The sequence below is a fragment of the Oncorhynchus tshawytscha genome, linkage group LG29 (genome assembly GCF_018296145.1).
Source record: "Oncorhynchus tshawytscha isolate Ot180627B linkage group LG29, Otsh_v2.0, whole genome shotgun sequence".
Lineage (NCBI taxonomy): Eukaryota > Metazoa > Chordata > Actinopteri > Salmoniformes > Salmonidae > Oncorhynchus > Oncorhynchus tshawytscha.
This window is the reverse complement of record NC_056457.1, coordinates 25,063,729-25,081,379: the sequence shown is the minus strand read 5'-3', so window position 1 is coordinate 25,081,379 and position 17,651 is coordinate 25,063,729. Positions and strand designations below refer to the sequence as shown.

Below are 17,651 nucleotides of genomic sequence, written 5' to 3'. Positions count from 1 at the left end.
ACTGTGAGCGTTTATAGGCACATTATTTAGGCTAATGAAAACCCACACATTGTAATAAGGTTGACTACTGTGAGCGTTTATAGGCACATTATTTAGGCTAATGAAAACACACACATTGTAATAAGGTTGACTACTGTGAGCGTTTATAGGCACATTATTTAGGCTAATGAAAACCCACACATTGTAATAAGGTTGACTACTGTGAGCGTTTATAGGCACATTATTTAGGCTAATGAAAACACACACATTGTAATAAGGTTGACTACTGTGAGCGTTTATAGGCACATTATTTAGGCTAATGAAAACACACACATTTTAATAAGGTTGACTACTGTGAGCGTTTATAGGCACATTATTTAGGCTAATGAAAACACACACATTTTAATAAGGTTGACTACTGTGAGCGTTTACAGAGAATGTGCTGCACCAGAGCTTCGTTGTACATGGCACGTGCAGTGATCTGATAACACTGGGCCTCGTGGGAGTGTATTATGCAGAACCGCGGTGCCAAATAACAGTTCACACATGCGCGTGTCAGATACTGTATGTTCTAAAGGAACTAACCGTTACGTTGCCCTGGACATAGAAACAAGACGTCTGCCCTGCTTATAAAGGGTCTGTCTGTTCAGGCTACATTTCAGAAGCAGTGATGATATGAGACAATAAAATTACAGGTCACCAGCCCAGTACAGCTCCACTCAGTTTGGTCAGTAATGTGTAAAGGGTATGTCCCTCTCCTGTTCTTTCCTGCTGTGTCATCCTCCGACATTCATTTACACACAAACATCACAAATATAAAGACCAATAACATTCGATGCAGAAAAAATATTAGTATATATAGCTTTGTATTACAAAAAAAGTCTTCAACATAACCATATTAATGCTCACCACCAACAACCCTGTGGATGGGGTTGAGCTGTAGGTCAGTGGCACCACCTAGTGGTTGATACATACAAGCACAGGCTACAGTCTTTCTCAGAGAAGAAAGGAGCGGCGTAAAATGTAATGTCAAAAAGTCCATGGAATAAAGTTCTTTATTGGAAATCCCTATAAATCAGCCTTATTACATCATAGTAGCTCAGGCGCTGTCTATGGTGTTAAAGACACAGTTCAGTGATATTTAGCTAGCCTGGTCCCATTGTGTATGAGCTGCAGCCAACTCCTCTGTAGATGCTAAGCAGCACATGACATCTTTGGCATGACAGTGAAGAAACAGAGGAATTGACTCCAGCAGCAGCAGACTGGACCACCAGGGTAGTTAGGAGGTAGCCATTACTTCTGACAGAACTCAGCGGTCTCTAAACCGCAGCTGGGGGTCACAAAGCAGGAACAAGTAGAAAAAGCCAATTAACATTCCTAAATATTCTGAAATAACATGAAATGGACATTGGTATAATTGACAAATATCCAATTTTGTAGATTATTTTAGGAAATAAATCAAAAGTAGTAGCTATATCTGAATGTTTCTCAAAGGTGGGCCTAACTTCCTTGAACGTGGTGATGCTTTGTGACACACCCCTCCGGGAGTTGATCAAAACATAAAACCAACAGACAAAATACACATGGGGAAACAAAAGAAAAGTAGACTGTTGAAAAACAGAGGCATCTTCAGGAGGAATCAGTTTTACATAATCAATAAACATATTTAATCCTAATATAAAGAGCGTTGCTAACTATCAACTATGATACAGAACGCAGGACAAAACATAAAATGGTTCATATTTTTATTGCAAATCTAGATTCTATACTTGTAAGTAAATTCCACTCCGCATGAAATCGATATAAATACATTAAAAAAAAGACACCGCAAGAAATTGCGAGCAGCTGCAGTCATGTTATCAATGAGTTAGTGGGAGGGTTGAAAGCCCTTGAAATATGTTGTGTGGGCGGGGTCGTCAATAGGTAACACAGCCACAAATGTGGGCAGAGGGTACAGTGATTCCAGTAGAGAAGTATCGAAGTCCTGTGCTGATTTTCAGAGCAGATGGTAAAAATTACACCTTCCCCTAGAAGGTCCTTAGATCTGGAGAATAATGACAGAGGAAAGAAAGTGGGGGCGAGAGGTGGGTAGAGAGTGGGCAGGGAGGGGAAAGAGATACAGATAGAGGGTCACCAGATGGTTAATCCTGTCATTGCAGCAGTTCCAACCTACAGAAAGCAATACAAGATGCTGATTGAGCACTTACATCATCAATGTCCTCATCATCATCTCCGATGTCGTCAAACTGGATGTCTTCATCGTCCCCGGGACCGAAAGTATCCGTCTCATTGATCTTGGCTGAGAGGGGAGGAGACAGGAAGAGGAGGAGTCAGAGACAACAAGGATGTGCAAACAAAACAACCCATGAATTTAACATCTACAAAACCAATCGTAGTCAGTCATCATGGGCTGTCAATAATTTCTAGCTTTCTTTCCTCATCTCTTCTCCTACATGACCACTATTTCAATCCCATTAGCTGTTACCGTAGCGACTACTCACCGTGCTCCGGCAGTTCTCCGTAGGCCTTCAGACTCCTGGCCTCGTCTGCATTGTACTTCAGGATCACATCAGCTTTGTTGTCCTATAGCAGGAGAAAAAAAAACTCAACTCAAAGATGCTTTTATGATACAGTGACAATATATGATATAGTGACAATAGGGCTGAGCGATATGGCCTAAAAATCATCTTTATTTTTTCCCAAACTTATGGGCGATTTCTGATTTATATATCGTTTTTTTAACATGTTCTCTGAATAAGCGTTGTTGTACAATTAACAGGTCAATAAACTGCATTCAAAACAGTCAGCAATAATCTAATGAATTCAGGGAGTGTGTAAGTATACCTAGGCTAAATATAGGCCTTCCACAACCATAAGACCAACTACTAATGTAATTATTTAATACAAATAGCTCTTTTTTTGCAATAATCACTGATCTGGCTTTCAACTCAGTCAATGAAAATACCCTTTTGTTACAAATTGAACCAGAACATCCCCACTAATAAGAGGTCCAACCTCTTGTAGCAGACACAATAGAACATTGACACATCACAGGGGGCTGCTGAGGGGAGGAAGGCTCACAATAATGGCTGGGATGGAATGCCATCAAACCCCTGGAAACCATGTGTTTGATGCCATTACACCATTTCTGCTCCAGCCATTACCACGAGCACCTTCTCCCCAGTGAAGGCCCCACCAACCTCCTGTGTAACACAGGTCTAATAAACAATCTCTCAAGCACAAGCCCACATGCTACTGACTAGTCAGATAATCTTTATATTTCAAGTCTAGACAACTTGGATCTATTTGCGAGCTAACAAGGTAGAACAGTTGAACTCCTATGAACACACCCTCCTGTCTGCCTCCAACAGCATGCTAGCCCGTCCACTTTGTTCAGATGTTGAAATCAAGTAGCCTACTTGGATAAGACGCTCATTTCTCAGAATGAGTTGCCAATTACTGATACAAATGTGTATTTTTATTCTCATTGCACATTTATAAAACAACTACCGTAATTTCCGGACTATAAGCCGCTACTTTATTCCCACACTTTGAACCTCGCGGTTTATACAATGACGCGGCTAATTTATGGATTTTTCCCGCTTTCACAAGATTCATGCCGCCAAAAAACTGAGCACCGTCACATGTGACGTAAATCGAGCGCGCTCAAACGTCCCATCATTCTGATTACGGTAGTCATTTTGTCACCCTCATCATGGCAAAGACACGGAGAAATGCATATGATGCAGCTTTCAAGTTGAAGGCATCGATCTGGCTGTTGGAAAAGGAAATAGAGCTGCTGCATGGGAGCTTGGCCTTAATGAGTCGATGATAAGACGTTGGAAACAGCAGCGTGAGGAACTGACTCAGTGCAAAAAGACAACAAAAGCTTTCAGAGGGAAGAAAAGCAGATGGCCCAAAGTATTTGCAGCCACTCGACATCAGTGTAAATCGTGCATTTAAGGTGGCTCTCCTTGTTCAGTGGGAGGCTTGGATGACAAGTGGGGAGAAATCCTTCACTAAAACGGGCTGCATGCAAAGAGCAACTTATGGTCAAGTCTGCCAGTGGGTCCTGACAGCGTGGAGCATTGTCAAAAAATCCACTATCATCAACAGGTTTGGAAAGGCTGGACTGCTGCGTGTTGAAGGGGCAGCATGAGCTCAGCGGGGTATTTGCCTCCGGATGAAAGTGACGAGAGCGACAATGAAAACGATCCAACATCGGATGAAGCAATTCTGAGGCTATTCAACTCCGACACCGAAGGAGATGACTTCAGTGGTTTCAGTGCACAGGAGGAAGATAGTGACCAATGACTTTACTGGTAGGCTACTGTTTAATTGTTGTTACAAGCCGTGTTTCGTTAAAGCCTATTTATTTTTGTTACAAGCCGTGTTTCGTTAAAGCCTATTTATTTTTGTTACAAGCCGTGTTTCGTTTAAAGGCTGTGTAAAGTTCATTTGTTTCAATGTACCGGTAGGCACCTGCGGCTTATAGACATGTGGCTTATGTACAAAAGACATATTTTTTAATAATTCAGTGGGTGCGCTTAATAGTCCAGCAATTACGGTAGATAGGCAGCACAGCCGGTAGAAAAAAATTCTGCTAGTGGCACAGAAAATGAACATTTATTTCCCAGAAACAATGCTCATTGATAGGCTACTTCTGTTTTAGTAGGGTCAACTCTCTGTACGTTTTATGAGTTGAGAGATAAAAAAAAGGTATTGTTAGAAAGGTTTAGTCCTCATCGATGACACTCAAATAATGTCTCAGTGTCTTTCAGTGTCCATAGGACCCAATCTGTTTGGACCAAACCTCAAACGAAAACAGTGAGTTGAAACAACGTTATGTCATAGAGGAAGAAGTGATTTTTCATAAAAGCAAAACTTAATTATTGCGATACAGTTTGTGCTAAAAAACACATTTGAATTAATCAAATTAATTCCATATAAATCGCCCAGCCCTAAGTGACAACCAAATGCACAGTCACCCACAACAACAGCAGCAGTCGTAAACTTGCTGGTCATCTCACCTGGTAATCTCTCAGTCCCACCAGGATGATATCTGACGTGTTAATCCACACCTGAAAGAAAAACAACAGAAGGAGGACATAAATCAGGGACATAAATCAGATGAATGGATAACAATCTGAAGAATTCATTAACACACAACTGCAGCCCATGCTGTGTCGCGGTTGACAGTCCATAGTGGGGAGAAAAGAAGAAAAAAAACACTGAGTCTGCATCATTCAGGGTTGTGTGTCAATATGATGGGCGTGTGTTTCTACCTTTTTCCTGAGTTTTCCTCTGATGTGGCAGAGCCGCTTAACTCCATCAAAACACATGGCTTCCAACCTCCCATTACCCAACATCTTAATCACCTGGGCATATTCTGCAGGAAAGAGAGAAGGACTTAACATACACAACATCACAGGAGTTGGGAACACCTGAGTGTACTCTACAGCACAGGGGAGAGGGTTACATTGCTCCCACGGAGTAGGGCCATGTTGATCATTATGCTTGTATAACTTCACCCTCAATAGAACACACGTCTGCTCTAAAAACAGGGCTGCTGCATTTTTATCTGCATTCCAGAAACTTGGGGAAAAGGGAGCTGTACATTCTAGAACATTGTTAGGAGCAGTTGAGGTATTCCACACTGGGGAGAGACTGGCAGTTCTAATTCTAGAACTGGTGTGCATGCAGGCTTCTGCTCCAGCCAAAGCACTAACACACCAACTAATCATAGTCTTCAACAAAGACTTGATTCAGCCATGTTGCTGTTTGGCTGGAACAAAAGCCTACACCCACACAAGGCCTGGCAGAGACCCCTCCACTCACCCTGCCCGTCCTCTTTGAACACCAGCTCTCTCTTCTCTGACTCGTTCTCATTTTTTCCACGTCGACGATTCTTTCCTCCCTTACCTGGAGAGGACAGAGATAAACAAATTAAGTCATACAGACCACTCACATTTTTGTCATTTAGCAGACACTTTAACTCAGACTGTATTTAACTACTATAGCTATGTAAGGTAAAGGTTTTGAGTTTCCACTATGAAATCATAGTACCACACCCAATAGATACCTAACCTATACTGTATTATTATAGTGTTTCAATGTCAACCCCACATCACCAACTTTTATTCTATCTAACCTTTATTTAACTAGGCAAGGCATTTATGAACAAATTCTTATTTACAATGACGGTCTACTCCGGCCAAACCCCCGACGATGCTGGTTCAATTGTGCCGCCTGGATTCGAACCAAGTACTATAGTGACGCCTCTTGCACTGAGATGCAGTGCCTCAGACTGCTGCACCACTCGGGAGTCCAACTACAGTAGGTACATGATGTGTTACAGCAACATGTGAACATGTTTTACAGGAATAGAGCGCAGATATGCCATATGGCCAACTACAGTCAGTACGTGAAACCTTCAGGCAAATGTAGCTAGCTGACTGTGGACTGAATGGGTTCTACTACAGTTGCTAGTTAGACGACAGGTCATGTGCGCCCTTAACAGTACAATTTAACGTCAGAACGACAATACAGCGAGCTGGCTGCTCTTAATTTACATAGTCTGTACGTACCTAGATTTGTGAAAATATATGCTACGAAGCTGGTGGTTACCGTTAGTCATTATGTTAGCTAGCTATTCAACTGTGTCACGTAGAGACTGAAGTAGTCAGAGACTGTAGGACAAGATCCGGGAATAGACGGCGCTTCTAACACTTTACCTTTATTCTTGGGCATATTCTTTACAGCTCAGATCTTCTCTTCGTCCCGTGGTGATTGGGTGGCGCTTACTGCTATATGAACAATAATGAGAAAGAAAAACGGCCCAATTTCTCCCGGCAGAATTCACGGAAAACCAATTCACCACTTGTGCACCGGTTTACGCATGCGCATGACATGTCATACAAAATGGTAAAGCTTTATTTACACATGTGAAACAGCAATACACCATGCTAGCTAGTTACTGTCTTTCTTTATCATTTAAGTTTCGGAATGCAACAATATTACACATTTAAATCAAACACACCAAACCATTACACAAATCATATATTCATTTGAAAATATCTTTGTAAATGTACTTACTTGGGAAAGGACCACAGACACAGTGTAAACAAGGACCACAGACACAGTGGAAACACATGGAACGTATTGACTAATATGTTAACATTTTCATATGCTGGAACTGGGTAAGTGTTTACAATAATAAAACCTATCGATGAAATGTACATTTTATATGATCCATTCGAATAAAAATAATATAGCCTAGGTTAAATGCTCGTTCAGTAGAAACACTCCACTACAGTAGGTGGCGATAGAGCACATTTTCTGATAATAAAACAGAAGAAGAACAACTTGCTAGCTATTTTAGCAATCCATGATAAATTATAACATTTTGGTAGCTGGAAAATATGATTGTGGTTGAATTTACACATATCCATGGATATTTCTGAATTCGCCACTGTTCGAACTTCATAGCCAGATAGAGAGAAAGTGGAAAGTCAACGTGCGGATATAAATTAGTTACTCTACACTGTAGATAGCTTAGCCACAGTGCTAACTGATAGCAGACAGAAATAACAAAGATACTGGTAGTCCGGGTCAGTGTGTGCAAACGCAGCTGTCACACCTCGGCGACGACACAACATTTGTAGCTAAAACGTACATCAAGTTGTGACTCAGTTTCATTAGAAAATAACTGGCTAAAGAGAAGAGCGCAATGGAAATCCATAAATGCATTGTTAGAGGATGCGCCAATCAATCGGACGCAATTATTCATTACAGTTTACCAGAGGAACCCCGGAGACGCCAACGGTGGCTACAGTTTATCAATGGAAGCAACCCGGGAGAGCAAATTCCAGATGTTTCCCGTTTATGTGGCGACCACTTTCCAGAAGAGTGCTTCACAAAACTTGATCTCGGTTTCACCACGAGGTTAATATTAAATCTTGACGCAATCCCATCGATTTATTCCTCTGATAAAACATCGGCTTATCGGAAACACACGGTGAGTATGATATTCGCGCTATGAGGCTAGCCAACCATTATTATTATTATTATTTGTTCATGTTTTATTAAACTTAATTTAACATTGTGCCAAACTGTTGTTTAGGCTATAGCATCAAAAACAGTAGCCTAGGCTATAGGATCATTAATCAAAGACAATAGACTGAAAAGGTTTTAGTAGAGAAGATGGCGGCGCAATTGCTTCAAACATTTGCCGTCAATTAACTAGTTAATTTCTTTAACTTTTCACTCCATCAACAAAAACATATTTTTAGTTCTTATAGGCGGACCTTGAAAGACTTTATAGCTATCTAAAATTGCCTTCCAGGCCTAGCCTACAGTTTATTAAACCAAGTGTAGCCCTGAACTAGTAGTATCTATCTGTGCACACAGGAAGCTCTGATTCAAACTCCGATTTAGCAGATATGCAAAGTTTATATTGTCAAAATCCGTCCTTTGATCACCAAATAGGCTTTTACGCTGACCAACTAACGAAGCAAAGAACATATTTTGACATAGCTTGCAGAGCTGGTGAATCTGAGCTTTCTGGGTGTTAGAGGTACATGAAGCACAACCTTCAACACTAAAACTTTAACAGAATAATGTTGCTTCTAAATGAAACACTTCATGTTCATCTCTAACAGGTGTACACTGAGAGGGCGAAGGGGACTGGGATGGTGGAAGGCAAAATGGCCGGCATCAAGGAGGAGCCAGTGGACAGGGAGTTGGATTCGCAGGTGAATCGCTGGAACAATTTGTTGGGTTCACTCAGCAAGTCGTTTAGTTCAATCAAAGAGGAAGATGTTGGGGAGGATGAGAGCATTGCAGAGAGCTATGACCAGATTAGAGTGGTGAAAATAGGAGACTCGCACACAGGAGAGAGGAAGGATGATGGAGGAGAGTATGGGATGGAATACTCACACACTCACCCATATGAAGGAGAGGATGGAGGCTATGATGCCATGGTAACAGAGCTTCACAGGAAAGAGAAAATGAATGTGACGGCACGTGAGGGGGAGGTGGAGGGAGTGTTTGTGATAGAAAACTCAAACCCAGAGGAGGAGGAAGAATGTAGAGAATATGTGGCAGGGAAGGAGGTATGGCAGATGGAGGAAGGGGGAGAGAGCAGGATGGTAGAGATGTGGGGGGAAAAGGGGAAACGGAGAAAGCTTCCAGGGCCGCAATGGTGGAGATATGAGCAAGAGAGGAGGAAAACCCAGGAAGACGAATGGAAGATGATTGCAGAGAAGGCGAGGGAGGAAGAGAGGGAGAGACAGAAAGGTCAGACTGTGGAGGGGAAAAAGAGGGTGGCAGGGTTCCGCTGCCCACAGTGCAGCAACACCTTCCAGTACCGAAGCGAGTTACTGGAGCATAAAACCGTCTGCTGCACTAATGCGAAACACGCCTGCCCAGTGCCACTCTGCCCCCAAATCTACCGATGCAAGGCTTCCCTGAGGACTCACATTTGCTTGCACCATGTGAAGGAGGACAACAAGGAGGAAAAGGATTTGGATGCTATCCGGAAAGCCAGAGGAGTCGGGGAGCATCAGAATAAATACCAACCCAGCCATAAGAAATTCTTCTGCCCACTCTGCAATACATACTACAGAAACCAGATAGTCCTCGACAAGCACTCTCGTAGTCACACCAGTCTCCACAAAGTGATGTTGTGCTGCTCCTTCTGCTCTGTGGAGATGCTGAATAAATGCACAATGAAAAAGCACTACAACACGGAACACCCAGGCAGGGTCCCGCGCTGTGAGATGTGTGAAAGAAACTTCTCCTCGATCGACATCTTTCTAGCACATCAGTTTAGACACGTGGCCGTGACTCCTTACTACTGCTATGAGTGTCACATCTACCAGCTCACCCAGAGGGGCCTCACTGTCCACCTGAAAAACCACGCTCTCAGACGTAACCAGAAGCAGCTAGACCAGCAGTCTGGGAAAATCAACAAACCTGACAATACAGGGAATCATAGTACAGCCCCTCTGAAGAAAAGTCCCTCCCCTCTACCAAACAACCATGCACATCTACAAGATAACCACGCCCATCTACAAGAGATCAAAGAAGAATTTATTACCAAATAAATAGAATCTCAATCTAGTTGTTTTTAACCCCTCCCCTTTGTCCCATAACCACGCCCCTCCTCTGACATGAACAACTGACATGGGAACTTTATTAGTGAATATTTCTGTACAGGAGAAACCTGAGACTGGGATCAAATTATCTAACTAAAGAACAGCTACTACTTGGTTGTTACAGTAAATGAATTCTGAAGCTGTTTGATTTATCGATACAGATGGAATGGGAGAAATGACTTTCAAGCTAACTGTCATTTAGAGAGTTTAGGTTTGTAAAGATGGGATTCTTATTGGTTTTCAGATTGTAGCCCACTTGTACAGTATTTGTCACATTCACATTGAAGGCCATGCGTCTTCAACGCGTTGTAAGCCCTTTATAAGCCCCATAATATCCTACATGGTATGTATTTACCTGTCATTCATTATAGAGATTATTCAGTTCAATCTTTTGTATTGTCCTTTTATCAATTTAGATTTAGAGAATTGTCTTACACAACATTAGATGTAAGTAGCTTAACGTAAAATGTGATAGTCACAAATGTAATGAAGTGTTTCTGAGTTAACATTTGGGTTTGTATTTGTTTGTAGAGTATATTATTAGCCCGTACATGATCCTAGTGCCAACTCTAGTACATTTCTATTTATGCCAGATGTATACATTAGGAACTCTCTGGGCCAATGGAAAGAAGAGAGAAATCTCTCTGGGCCAATCGGAAGCCAAGTGAACTTTCTCTGCCCAATAGAGATTAGACCGGAACACCACTGTAGCCCTGTCATCCTGGAGCCTTTTGGTGTCGACTGGTTCCATTACAGAACATCTTTGATGCATTGTTCTCTATGCTGTTGACTGTATGTTGTCTGAATAAAAAGCCTTTCTGTAGTAGTTACTGGTCAGTGAAAAACACAGTTGTATACTGAAGGTATTTTTATTATGTTCAATACAAAGTCCTACTGTGACTCCACTGAGATACAAAACCAGAGAGAGGAGACAGCAGCAGGGGTGGAGGAAGGGACACTATCTCCACTGGATAGGGACAGAGGAAGGAGAGAAAAAATACATCTCATCTACTCTCAAACTGGAAGGGGAAAAAAACATATAGACATCTCAAACACACAAGCTTACAGCTCTGCTACCAGTCAAGCAGAACCTGAAAGACTGTTACAACACATACAGAAGAGCTGAGGGAGAGCGATCGAATAGGTAGGAGTTGTCCACCGATCCAGGATCAGCTCATTAATTCAATACTACTGCTACAAGTCATTGATACTGTAGCTACATATTTTTTCATTCAATTAGACAGACAGTGCTTTAAAGGGATGGGCCAGAAGTCAGCAGGTGCCAGCTGGCCCAGACAGTAACATACTGGATTACCTCCACAACTGTGTCATGCCATTCCAGATGGCAGGTTGAAAGGGTTCAATTCAGCATAAAATATCATGTCCCTTCTATCCACACATTTCTACATCCATGGACCTGTCCCACCCCACCTGTGTGCTTACATGACACAGTTAATGGACTTATAAAATGCATGGTATTTCATCTAGAAACCTGAGCTGCTGTACTGGAACAGTAGTGTCAGGTCAGTGTCGGACACAGACTCCTCATGGCGTCATCCAAGCATGCTGCTTTCAAATGTACCTAAGAACTGGGAAACACAAGGTTCAGAGGAGTCCTGAGGAGCATTTGAAGGCATCAACATATACACAGACTCGCTGTCCAGATAACCACTGCTTAACACTGGTCGAGGATCAGGTTTCCCTTGGTGTCTGTAAATGTTGAGGTGTGGCGTGGACAGGGCAGGCTGTACCCAGACTGGCCCACCAAAGCCATGATTGGACCTCAGTCCAGACTGGCCTCACTCTGGATGTTGTGGCTGACTGGGAGGAGCTTGTCTCTACATAGGGGGCGGGGTCAGTGGAGCTCTACCTGCTCTCACTCTGATGACATCACTAGTTTTGTCCCTGTCTGATGACTCAGTCACAGAAGAGGTTACCACAGATTTTCTAAACCCAGAGATGCAACATCGTTAGACATCTGTGAACGCTTGTGAAACAGACCAATCTGACCAGGGTTTGGGGGTTGTGAAGTCAATGAGAAAAGTAAAACATTCTTCCTCAGTTGTTCATTTTCTCAAAATCTAAATCCACAACATAGAATTGATCCAATTTCTTAAGTAGTTGAGCGTGTTAATACTCCAACCTCGTGAAATTGACTAACGGACACATTTTCCCAAAAAATGATATGGAAGGAGTGCCTTTGATTTGACAGGAGACGACCGTTAGACCCGATGACATGTTTCTACGCATGAGCTTAGCTAGCCAACATCGCCAGAACCTTGCCGAAAAGTGTGGTCTGGGATTTCTATTGGAGAAGCCGTTTTAGCCTATCTTCATATTGTACTGTCTTTGAGGCTACTTAGGTTTATACACAGAGCTACATTATACAGTTCATCATCATTTTAATATGGGTCTTAAATGCATAATGCAGGTATCTCAAATGTTCCCAGAAGTACAGACATCTAAATACAGCACATTCATGTTCCTGACAATTGTCTCTTGAGTCTAGAGGCAACACGAATTGTCCAAAGCAAAGACTGGAGAGACGCTACAATGTGGTCACCATCAGCCCTGGTCCAACAGAGCTATAGGCTGTAGTTCCAGCCCTGGTCCAACAGAGCTATAGGCTGTAGTTCCAGCCCTGGTCCAACAGAGTTATAGGCTGTAGTTCCAGCCCTGGTCCAACAGAGTTATAGGCTGTAGTTCCAACCCTGGTCCAACAGAGCTATAGGCTGTAGTTCCAGCCCTGGTCTCCAGCACCAGGGGTGAAGACCACTGGGTTAGTTAATAACTGAGCAGGGTCAGGGGGGTCCCAGGTGCATCAGAGTTCTGTCCAGGTCATCTGAGCAACCAGGTCTGTCTGTCTGAGCAGAGCTCCAGCAGGGTTATAAGTCTGAGGTGAAATGTCAACGGTCAGAGGGCAGTGGAGGTGAGTTTCTTCACCCCCCTCCGTTGGGCTAGAGTGGAACATCCCACGGGGTCCAGGACAGGTGGAACGTTCCTGTTGAGGGCAGAGTAGGTGGCTGCCATGGCGCTCTGCACAAAACAAAACAAATGAGATAATAAAAAATGTCAACTCACACTTTATAGTGTCATACACACAATAAAATATACTGAGATGTTAAAACAGGACATTTAGAGTGTCTGTTACCTTGACCAGGTGTGGAGCGTCCTGTCTGGTCAGTGTGAACTTGGGCAGGTGGTCTCGGTGTGTGACCCAGGGATGACACAACACCTGGCCGGCTGTCAAACGCTGGTGGGGGTCCACGTGTAACATCTTAGACACCAGCTCCTACAGGTCAGAGGTCAAAAACATATTACAACATTATCATCCATTGAGTATGTGTTTGAATGTTGACAACATTCCCTTGGCTTCGGTGTGAGTGTGTGTGATTGTGTGTGTGTACCTTGGCCTCTGCTGAAACAGAGTTCCAGTATCCTCCGGTCAGAGAGAACTTCCCGCTGCCGATCCGAGCCAGGATCTCCTCTGGTGTGTCCTCTGGACCGTTGGCAAACGGAGTGAACCTGGAGAGAAGAAGAGAGAGGAGGGAGGAGAGATTTTTTTTGTTTTTGAGGGAGAAGAGAGAAGGGTAAACAATTGCAAATACACAAACAGCCATACCAGAAGGTTAGTCCAGGGAAACACACACACACACACAGAGACACACACGCACAGGCACAGGCACACACACACACACACACACACACACACACACACACACACACACACACACACACACACACACACACACACACACACACACACACACACACACAGCCTTACCCTGTGAGCATAGTGTAGAGTAGGACTCCTAGACTCCAAATGTCACAGGCAGCATCATAACCCTGCTTCTTCAACACCTAGACAACACACACCCACATACTGTATGGTCAGTGGATGAGAGGGTACATGTAGAGAATATCAGCGGTTAAGAGAGAAAGAGAGAAGAAAAGACTAGTTTGAAAGAGAATTGTCAGAACGAAGAGGAAAGAGAGAGAGAGAGAGGGTGTGACAGAGAGAGAGGGTGTGACAGAGAGAGAGGGTGTGACAGAGGGAGAGGGTGTGACAGAGAGAGAGGGTGTGACAGAGAGAGAGGGTGTGACAGAGAGAGAGGGTGTGACAGAGGGAGAGGGTGTGACAGAGGGAGAGGGTGTGACAGAGAGAGAGGGTGTGACAGAGAGAGAGGGTGTGACAGAGAGAGAGGGTGTGACAGAGAGAGAGGGTGTGACAGAGAGAGAGGGTGTGACAGAGGGAGAGAGAGACATATATAGAGAGATAGATAGACAGACAGAGAAAGAGACTGTTACATAATATGACATTTCTTTATTATTTGGTATAATGTTTATTGTACATTTTTTATTGTTTATTCCACTTTTGTTTATTATCTATTTCACTTGCTTTTGCAATGTAAACATATGTTTCCCATGCTAATAAAGCCCTTAAATTGAATTGAGAGGGAGGGAGAGACAGAGAAACAGAGCCAGGGAGAGAGACAGAGAGGGAGGTCCTACAGCACCACCTAGATATTCTGCACAGATTCTGTCAGACCTGGGCCCTGACAGTAAATCTCAGTAAGACCAAAATAATGGTGTTCCAAAAATACATATTCCATCTAGACAATGTTGCCAACCAAGAATTTACAAAATGGGACAAACACCAAATTGAGACTCTACATGCAGAATTCTGCAAAAATATCCTCTGTGTACAACTTAAAACACCAAATAATGCATGCAGAGCAGAATTAGGCCGATAACCACTAATTATCAAAATCCAGAAAAGAGACGTTAAATTTTACAACCACCTAAAAGGAATTGACTACCAAACCTTCCATAACAAAGCCATCACCTACAGAGAGATGAACCTGGAGAAGAGTCCCCTAACCAAGCTGGTCTTCGGGCTTTGTTCACAAACACAAACACACCCCACATAGCCCCAGGACAGCAACACAATTAGACCCAAGCAAATCATGAGAAAACAAATAGATAATTACTTGACACATTGGAAAGAATGAACAAGAAAACAGTCAAAGCTTTCCTTACATTTGTGTCAGTCACAGTGGTCAGGTATTCAGTCACAGTGGTCAGGTATTCAGTCACAGTGGTCAGGTATTCAGTCACAGTGGTCAGGTATTCTGTCACAGTGGTCAGGTATTCAGTCACAGTGGTCAGGTATTCAGTCACAGTGGTCAGGTATTCTGTCACAGTGGTCAGGTATTCAGTCACAGTGGTCAGGTATTCTGTCACAGTCGTCAGGTATTCAGTCACAGTGGTCAGGTATTCAGTCACAGTGGTCAGGTATTCTGTCACAGTGGTCAGGTATTCTGTCACAGTGGTCAGGTATTCTGTCACAGTGGTCAGGTATTTAGTCACAGTCGTCAGGTATTCAGTCACAGTGGTCAGGTATTCAGTCACAGTGGTCAGGTATTCTGTCACAGTGGTCAGGTATTCTGTCACAGTGGTCAGGTATTCAGTCACAGTGGTCAGGTATTCAGTCACAGTGGTCAGATATTCAGTCACAGTGGTCAGATATTCAGTCACAGTGGTCAGGTATTCAGTCACAGCGGTCAGGTATTCAGTCACAGTGGTCAGGTATTCAGTCACAGTGGTCAGGTATTCAGTCACAGTGGTCAGGTATTCAGTCACAGTGGTCAGGTATTCAGTCACAGTGGTCAGGTATTCTGTCACAGTGGTCAGGTATTCTGTCACAGTGGTCAGGTATTCAGTCACAGTGGTCAGGTATTCAGTCACAGTGGTCAGGTATTCAGTCACAGTGGTCAGGTATTCTGTCACAGTGGTCAGGTATTCAGTCACAGTGGTCAGGTATTCAGTCACAGTGGTCAGGTATTCAGTCACAGTGGTCAGGTATTCAGTCACAGTGGTCAGGTATTCAGTCACAGTGGTCAGGTATTCTGCCACAGTGGTCAGGTATTCTGCCACAGTGGTCAGGTATTCAGTCACAGTGGTCAGGTATTCAGTCACAGTGGTCAGGTATTCAGTCACAGTGGTCAGGTATTCAGTCACAGTGGTCAGGTATTCAGTCACAGTGGTCAGGTATTCTGTCACAGTCGTCAGGTATTCAGTCACAGTGGTCAGGTATTCAGTCACAGTGGTCAGGTATTCTGTCACAGTGGTCAGGTATTCTGTCACAGTGGTCAGGTATTCTGTCACAGTGGTCAGGTATTTAGTCACAGTGGTCAGGTATTCAGTCACAGTGGTCAGGTATTCAGTCACAGTGGTCAGGTATTCTGTCACAGTGGTCAGGTATTCTGTCACAGTGGTCAGGTATTCAGTCACAGTGGTCAGGTATTCAGTCACAGTGGTCAGATATTCAGTCACAGTGGTCAGGTATTCAGTCACAGCGGTCAGGTATTCAGTCACAGTGGTCAGGTATTCAGTCACAGTGGTCAGGTATTCAGTCACAGTGGTCAGGTATTCAGTCACAGTGGTCAGGTATTCAGTCACAGTGGTCAGGTATTCAGTCACAGTGGTCAGGTATTCTGTCACAGTGGTCAGGTATTCTGTCACAGTGGTCAGGTATTCTGTCACAGTGGTCAGGTATTCTGTCACAGTGGTCAGGTATTCTGTCACAGTGGTCAGGTATTCTGTCACAGTGGTCAGGTATTCAGTCACAGTGGTCAGGTATTCAGTCACAGTGGTCAGGTATTCTGTCACAGTGGTCAGGTATTCTGTCACAGTGGTCAGGTATTCAGTCACAGTGGTCAGATATTCAGTTACAGTGGTCAGGTATTCTGTCACAGTGGTCAGGTATTTTGCCACAGTGGTCAGGTATTCTGCCACTGTGTACTCTCTGTTTAGGGACAAATAGCATTCTAGTTTGCTCTATGTACAGACTCAGTGAGCATAGCCTTGCTATTGAGAAAGGCCGTAGGCAGACCTGGCTCTCAAGAGAAGACAGGCTATGTGCTCACTCCCCACAAAATGAGGTGGAAACCGAGCTGCACTTCCTAACCTCCTGCCCAATGTATGACCATATTAGAGACACATATTTCCCTCAGATTACACAGATCCACAAAGAATTCAAAAACAAACCCTATTTTGATAAACTCATATCTACTGGGTGAAATACCACAGTGTGCCATCACAGCAGCAAAATTTGTGACCTGTTGCCACAAGAAAAGGGCACCCAGTGAAGAACAAATACCATTGTAAATACAATCCATATTTATGCTTATTTATTTTCCCTTTTGTACTTTAACCATTTGCACATCGTTACAACACTATATACATAATATGACATTTGTAATGTCTTTATTATTTTGGAACTTCTGTGAGTGTAATGTTTACTGTTCATTTTTACTGGTCATTTCACTTTTGTTTATTATCTATTTCACTTGCTTTGGCAATGTTAATATATGTTTCCCATGCCTATAAAGCCCCTTGAATTGCATTGAGATGGAGAGATTGAGACAGAGTGAGAGAGTGTGAGAGAGAGAGAGAGGGGGAGAGAGAGAGAAAGAGAGAGGGACAGAGAGAAAGGGAGAGAGAGAGAGGGCG

General features: G+C 43.3%; 3 protein-coding genes across 6 annotated transcripts in view; 1 reads left to right on the top strand and 2 right to left on the bottom strand.

The window, feature by feature from the left end:
• Positions 1-1,707: 1,707 nt before the first annotated feature.
• LOC112247555 (eukaryotic translation initiation factor 1A, X-chromosomal) lies at positions 1,708-6,870 on the bottom strand. Its single transcript, XM_024416365.2, has 7 exons — positions 6,714-6,870; positions 5,818-5,901; positions 5,265-5,368; positions 5,010-5,060; positions 2,481-2,562; positions 2,187-2,278; positions 1,708-2,023 (listed from the first exon to the last, which is right to left on the bottom strand). Exons 1-7 carry the CDS (start codon positions 6,727-6,729, stop codon positions 2,018-2,020), a joined length of 435 nt encoding a protein of 144 aa, XP_024272133.1. The 5' UTR covers positions 6,730-6,870; the 3' UTR covers positions 1,708-2,017.
• A 73-nt stretch (positions 6,871-6,943) lies between these two features.
• Positions 6,944-10,962, top strand: LOC112247537 (zinc finger protein Xfin-like). Of its 2 annotated transcripts, none has more exons than XM_024416336.2 (2): positions 6,944-7,178; positions 8,640-10,962. In XM_024416336.2, the coding sequence occupies exon 2, from the start codon at positions 8,670-8,672 to the stop codon at positions 10,083-10,085; it is 1,416 nt and encodes a 471-aa protein (XP_024272104.1). In that variant the 5' UTR covers positions 6,944-7,178; positions 8,640-8,669; the 3' UTR covers positions 10,086-10,962. The 2 variants fall into 2 exon arrangements, with proteins under 2 accessions (XP_024272104.1, XP_024272103.1); XM_024416335.2 differs by lacking the exon at positions 6,944-7,178 and adding an exon at positions 7,354-7,996.
• A 24-nt stretch (positions 10,963-10,986) lies between these two features.
• Positions 10,987-17,651, bottom strand: part of LOC112247560 (ribosomal protein S6 kinase alpha-3-like) — a 38,167-nt gene continuing 31,502 nt past the window's right edge. For all 3 annotated transcript variants that reach the window (XM_042308511.1, XM_042308513.1, XM_042308514.1), the window contains 4 exons: positions 13,921-13,997; positions 13,544-13,661; positions 13,288-13,428; positions 10,987-13,172 (listed from right to left, as the gene is read on the bottom strand). In XM_042308511.1, coding sequence (XP_042164445.1) covers positions 13,050-13,172; positions 13,288-13,428; positions 13,544-13,661; positions 13,921-13,997 — 459 coding nt within the window. In that variant the 3' untranslated portion in view covers positions 10,987-13,049. The remainder of the gene's footprint in view (positions 13,173-13,287; positions 13,429-13,543; positions 13,662-13,920; positions 13,998-17,651) is intronic.

What these genes read in the sequence shown, in the direction of transcription:
- LOC112247555 (XM_024416365.2), bottom strand. An exon ending in GTTCAAAGAGGACGGGCAGG is followed by an intron (nt 5,369 to 5,817) that starts GTGAGTGGAGGG and finishes TCTTTCCTGCAG; the next exon opens with AATATGCCCAGGTGATTAAG. An exon ending in GAGGAAAACTCAGGAAAAAG is followed by an intron (nt 5,061 to 5,264) that starts GTAGAAACACAC and finishes TTTTTCTTTCAG; the next exon opens with GTGTGGATTAACACGTCAGA.
- LOC112247537 (XM_024416335.2), top strand. Translation starts at nt 7,709, where the DNA reads ATGGAAATCCATAAATGCATTGTTAGAGGATGCGCCAATCAATCGGAC. An exon ending in CGGCTTATCGGAAACACACG is followed by an intron (nt 7,997 to 8,639) that starts GTGAGTATGATA and finishes CATCTCTAACAG; the next exon opens with GTGTACACTGAGAGGGCGAA.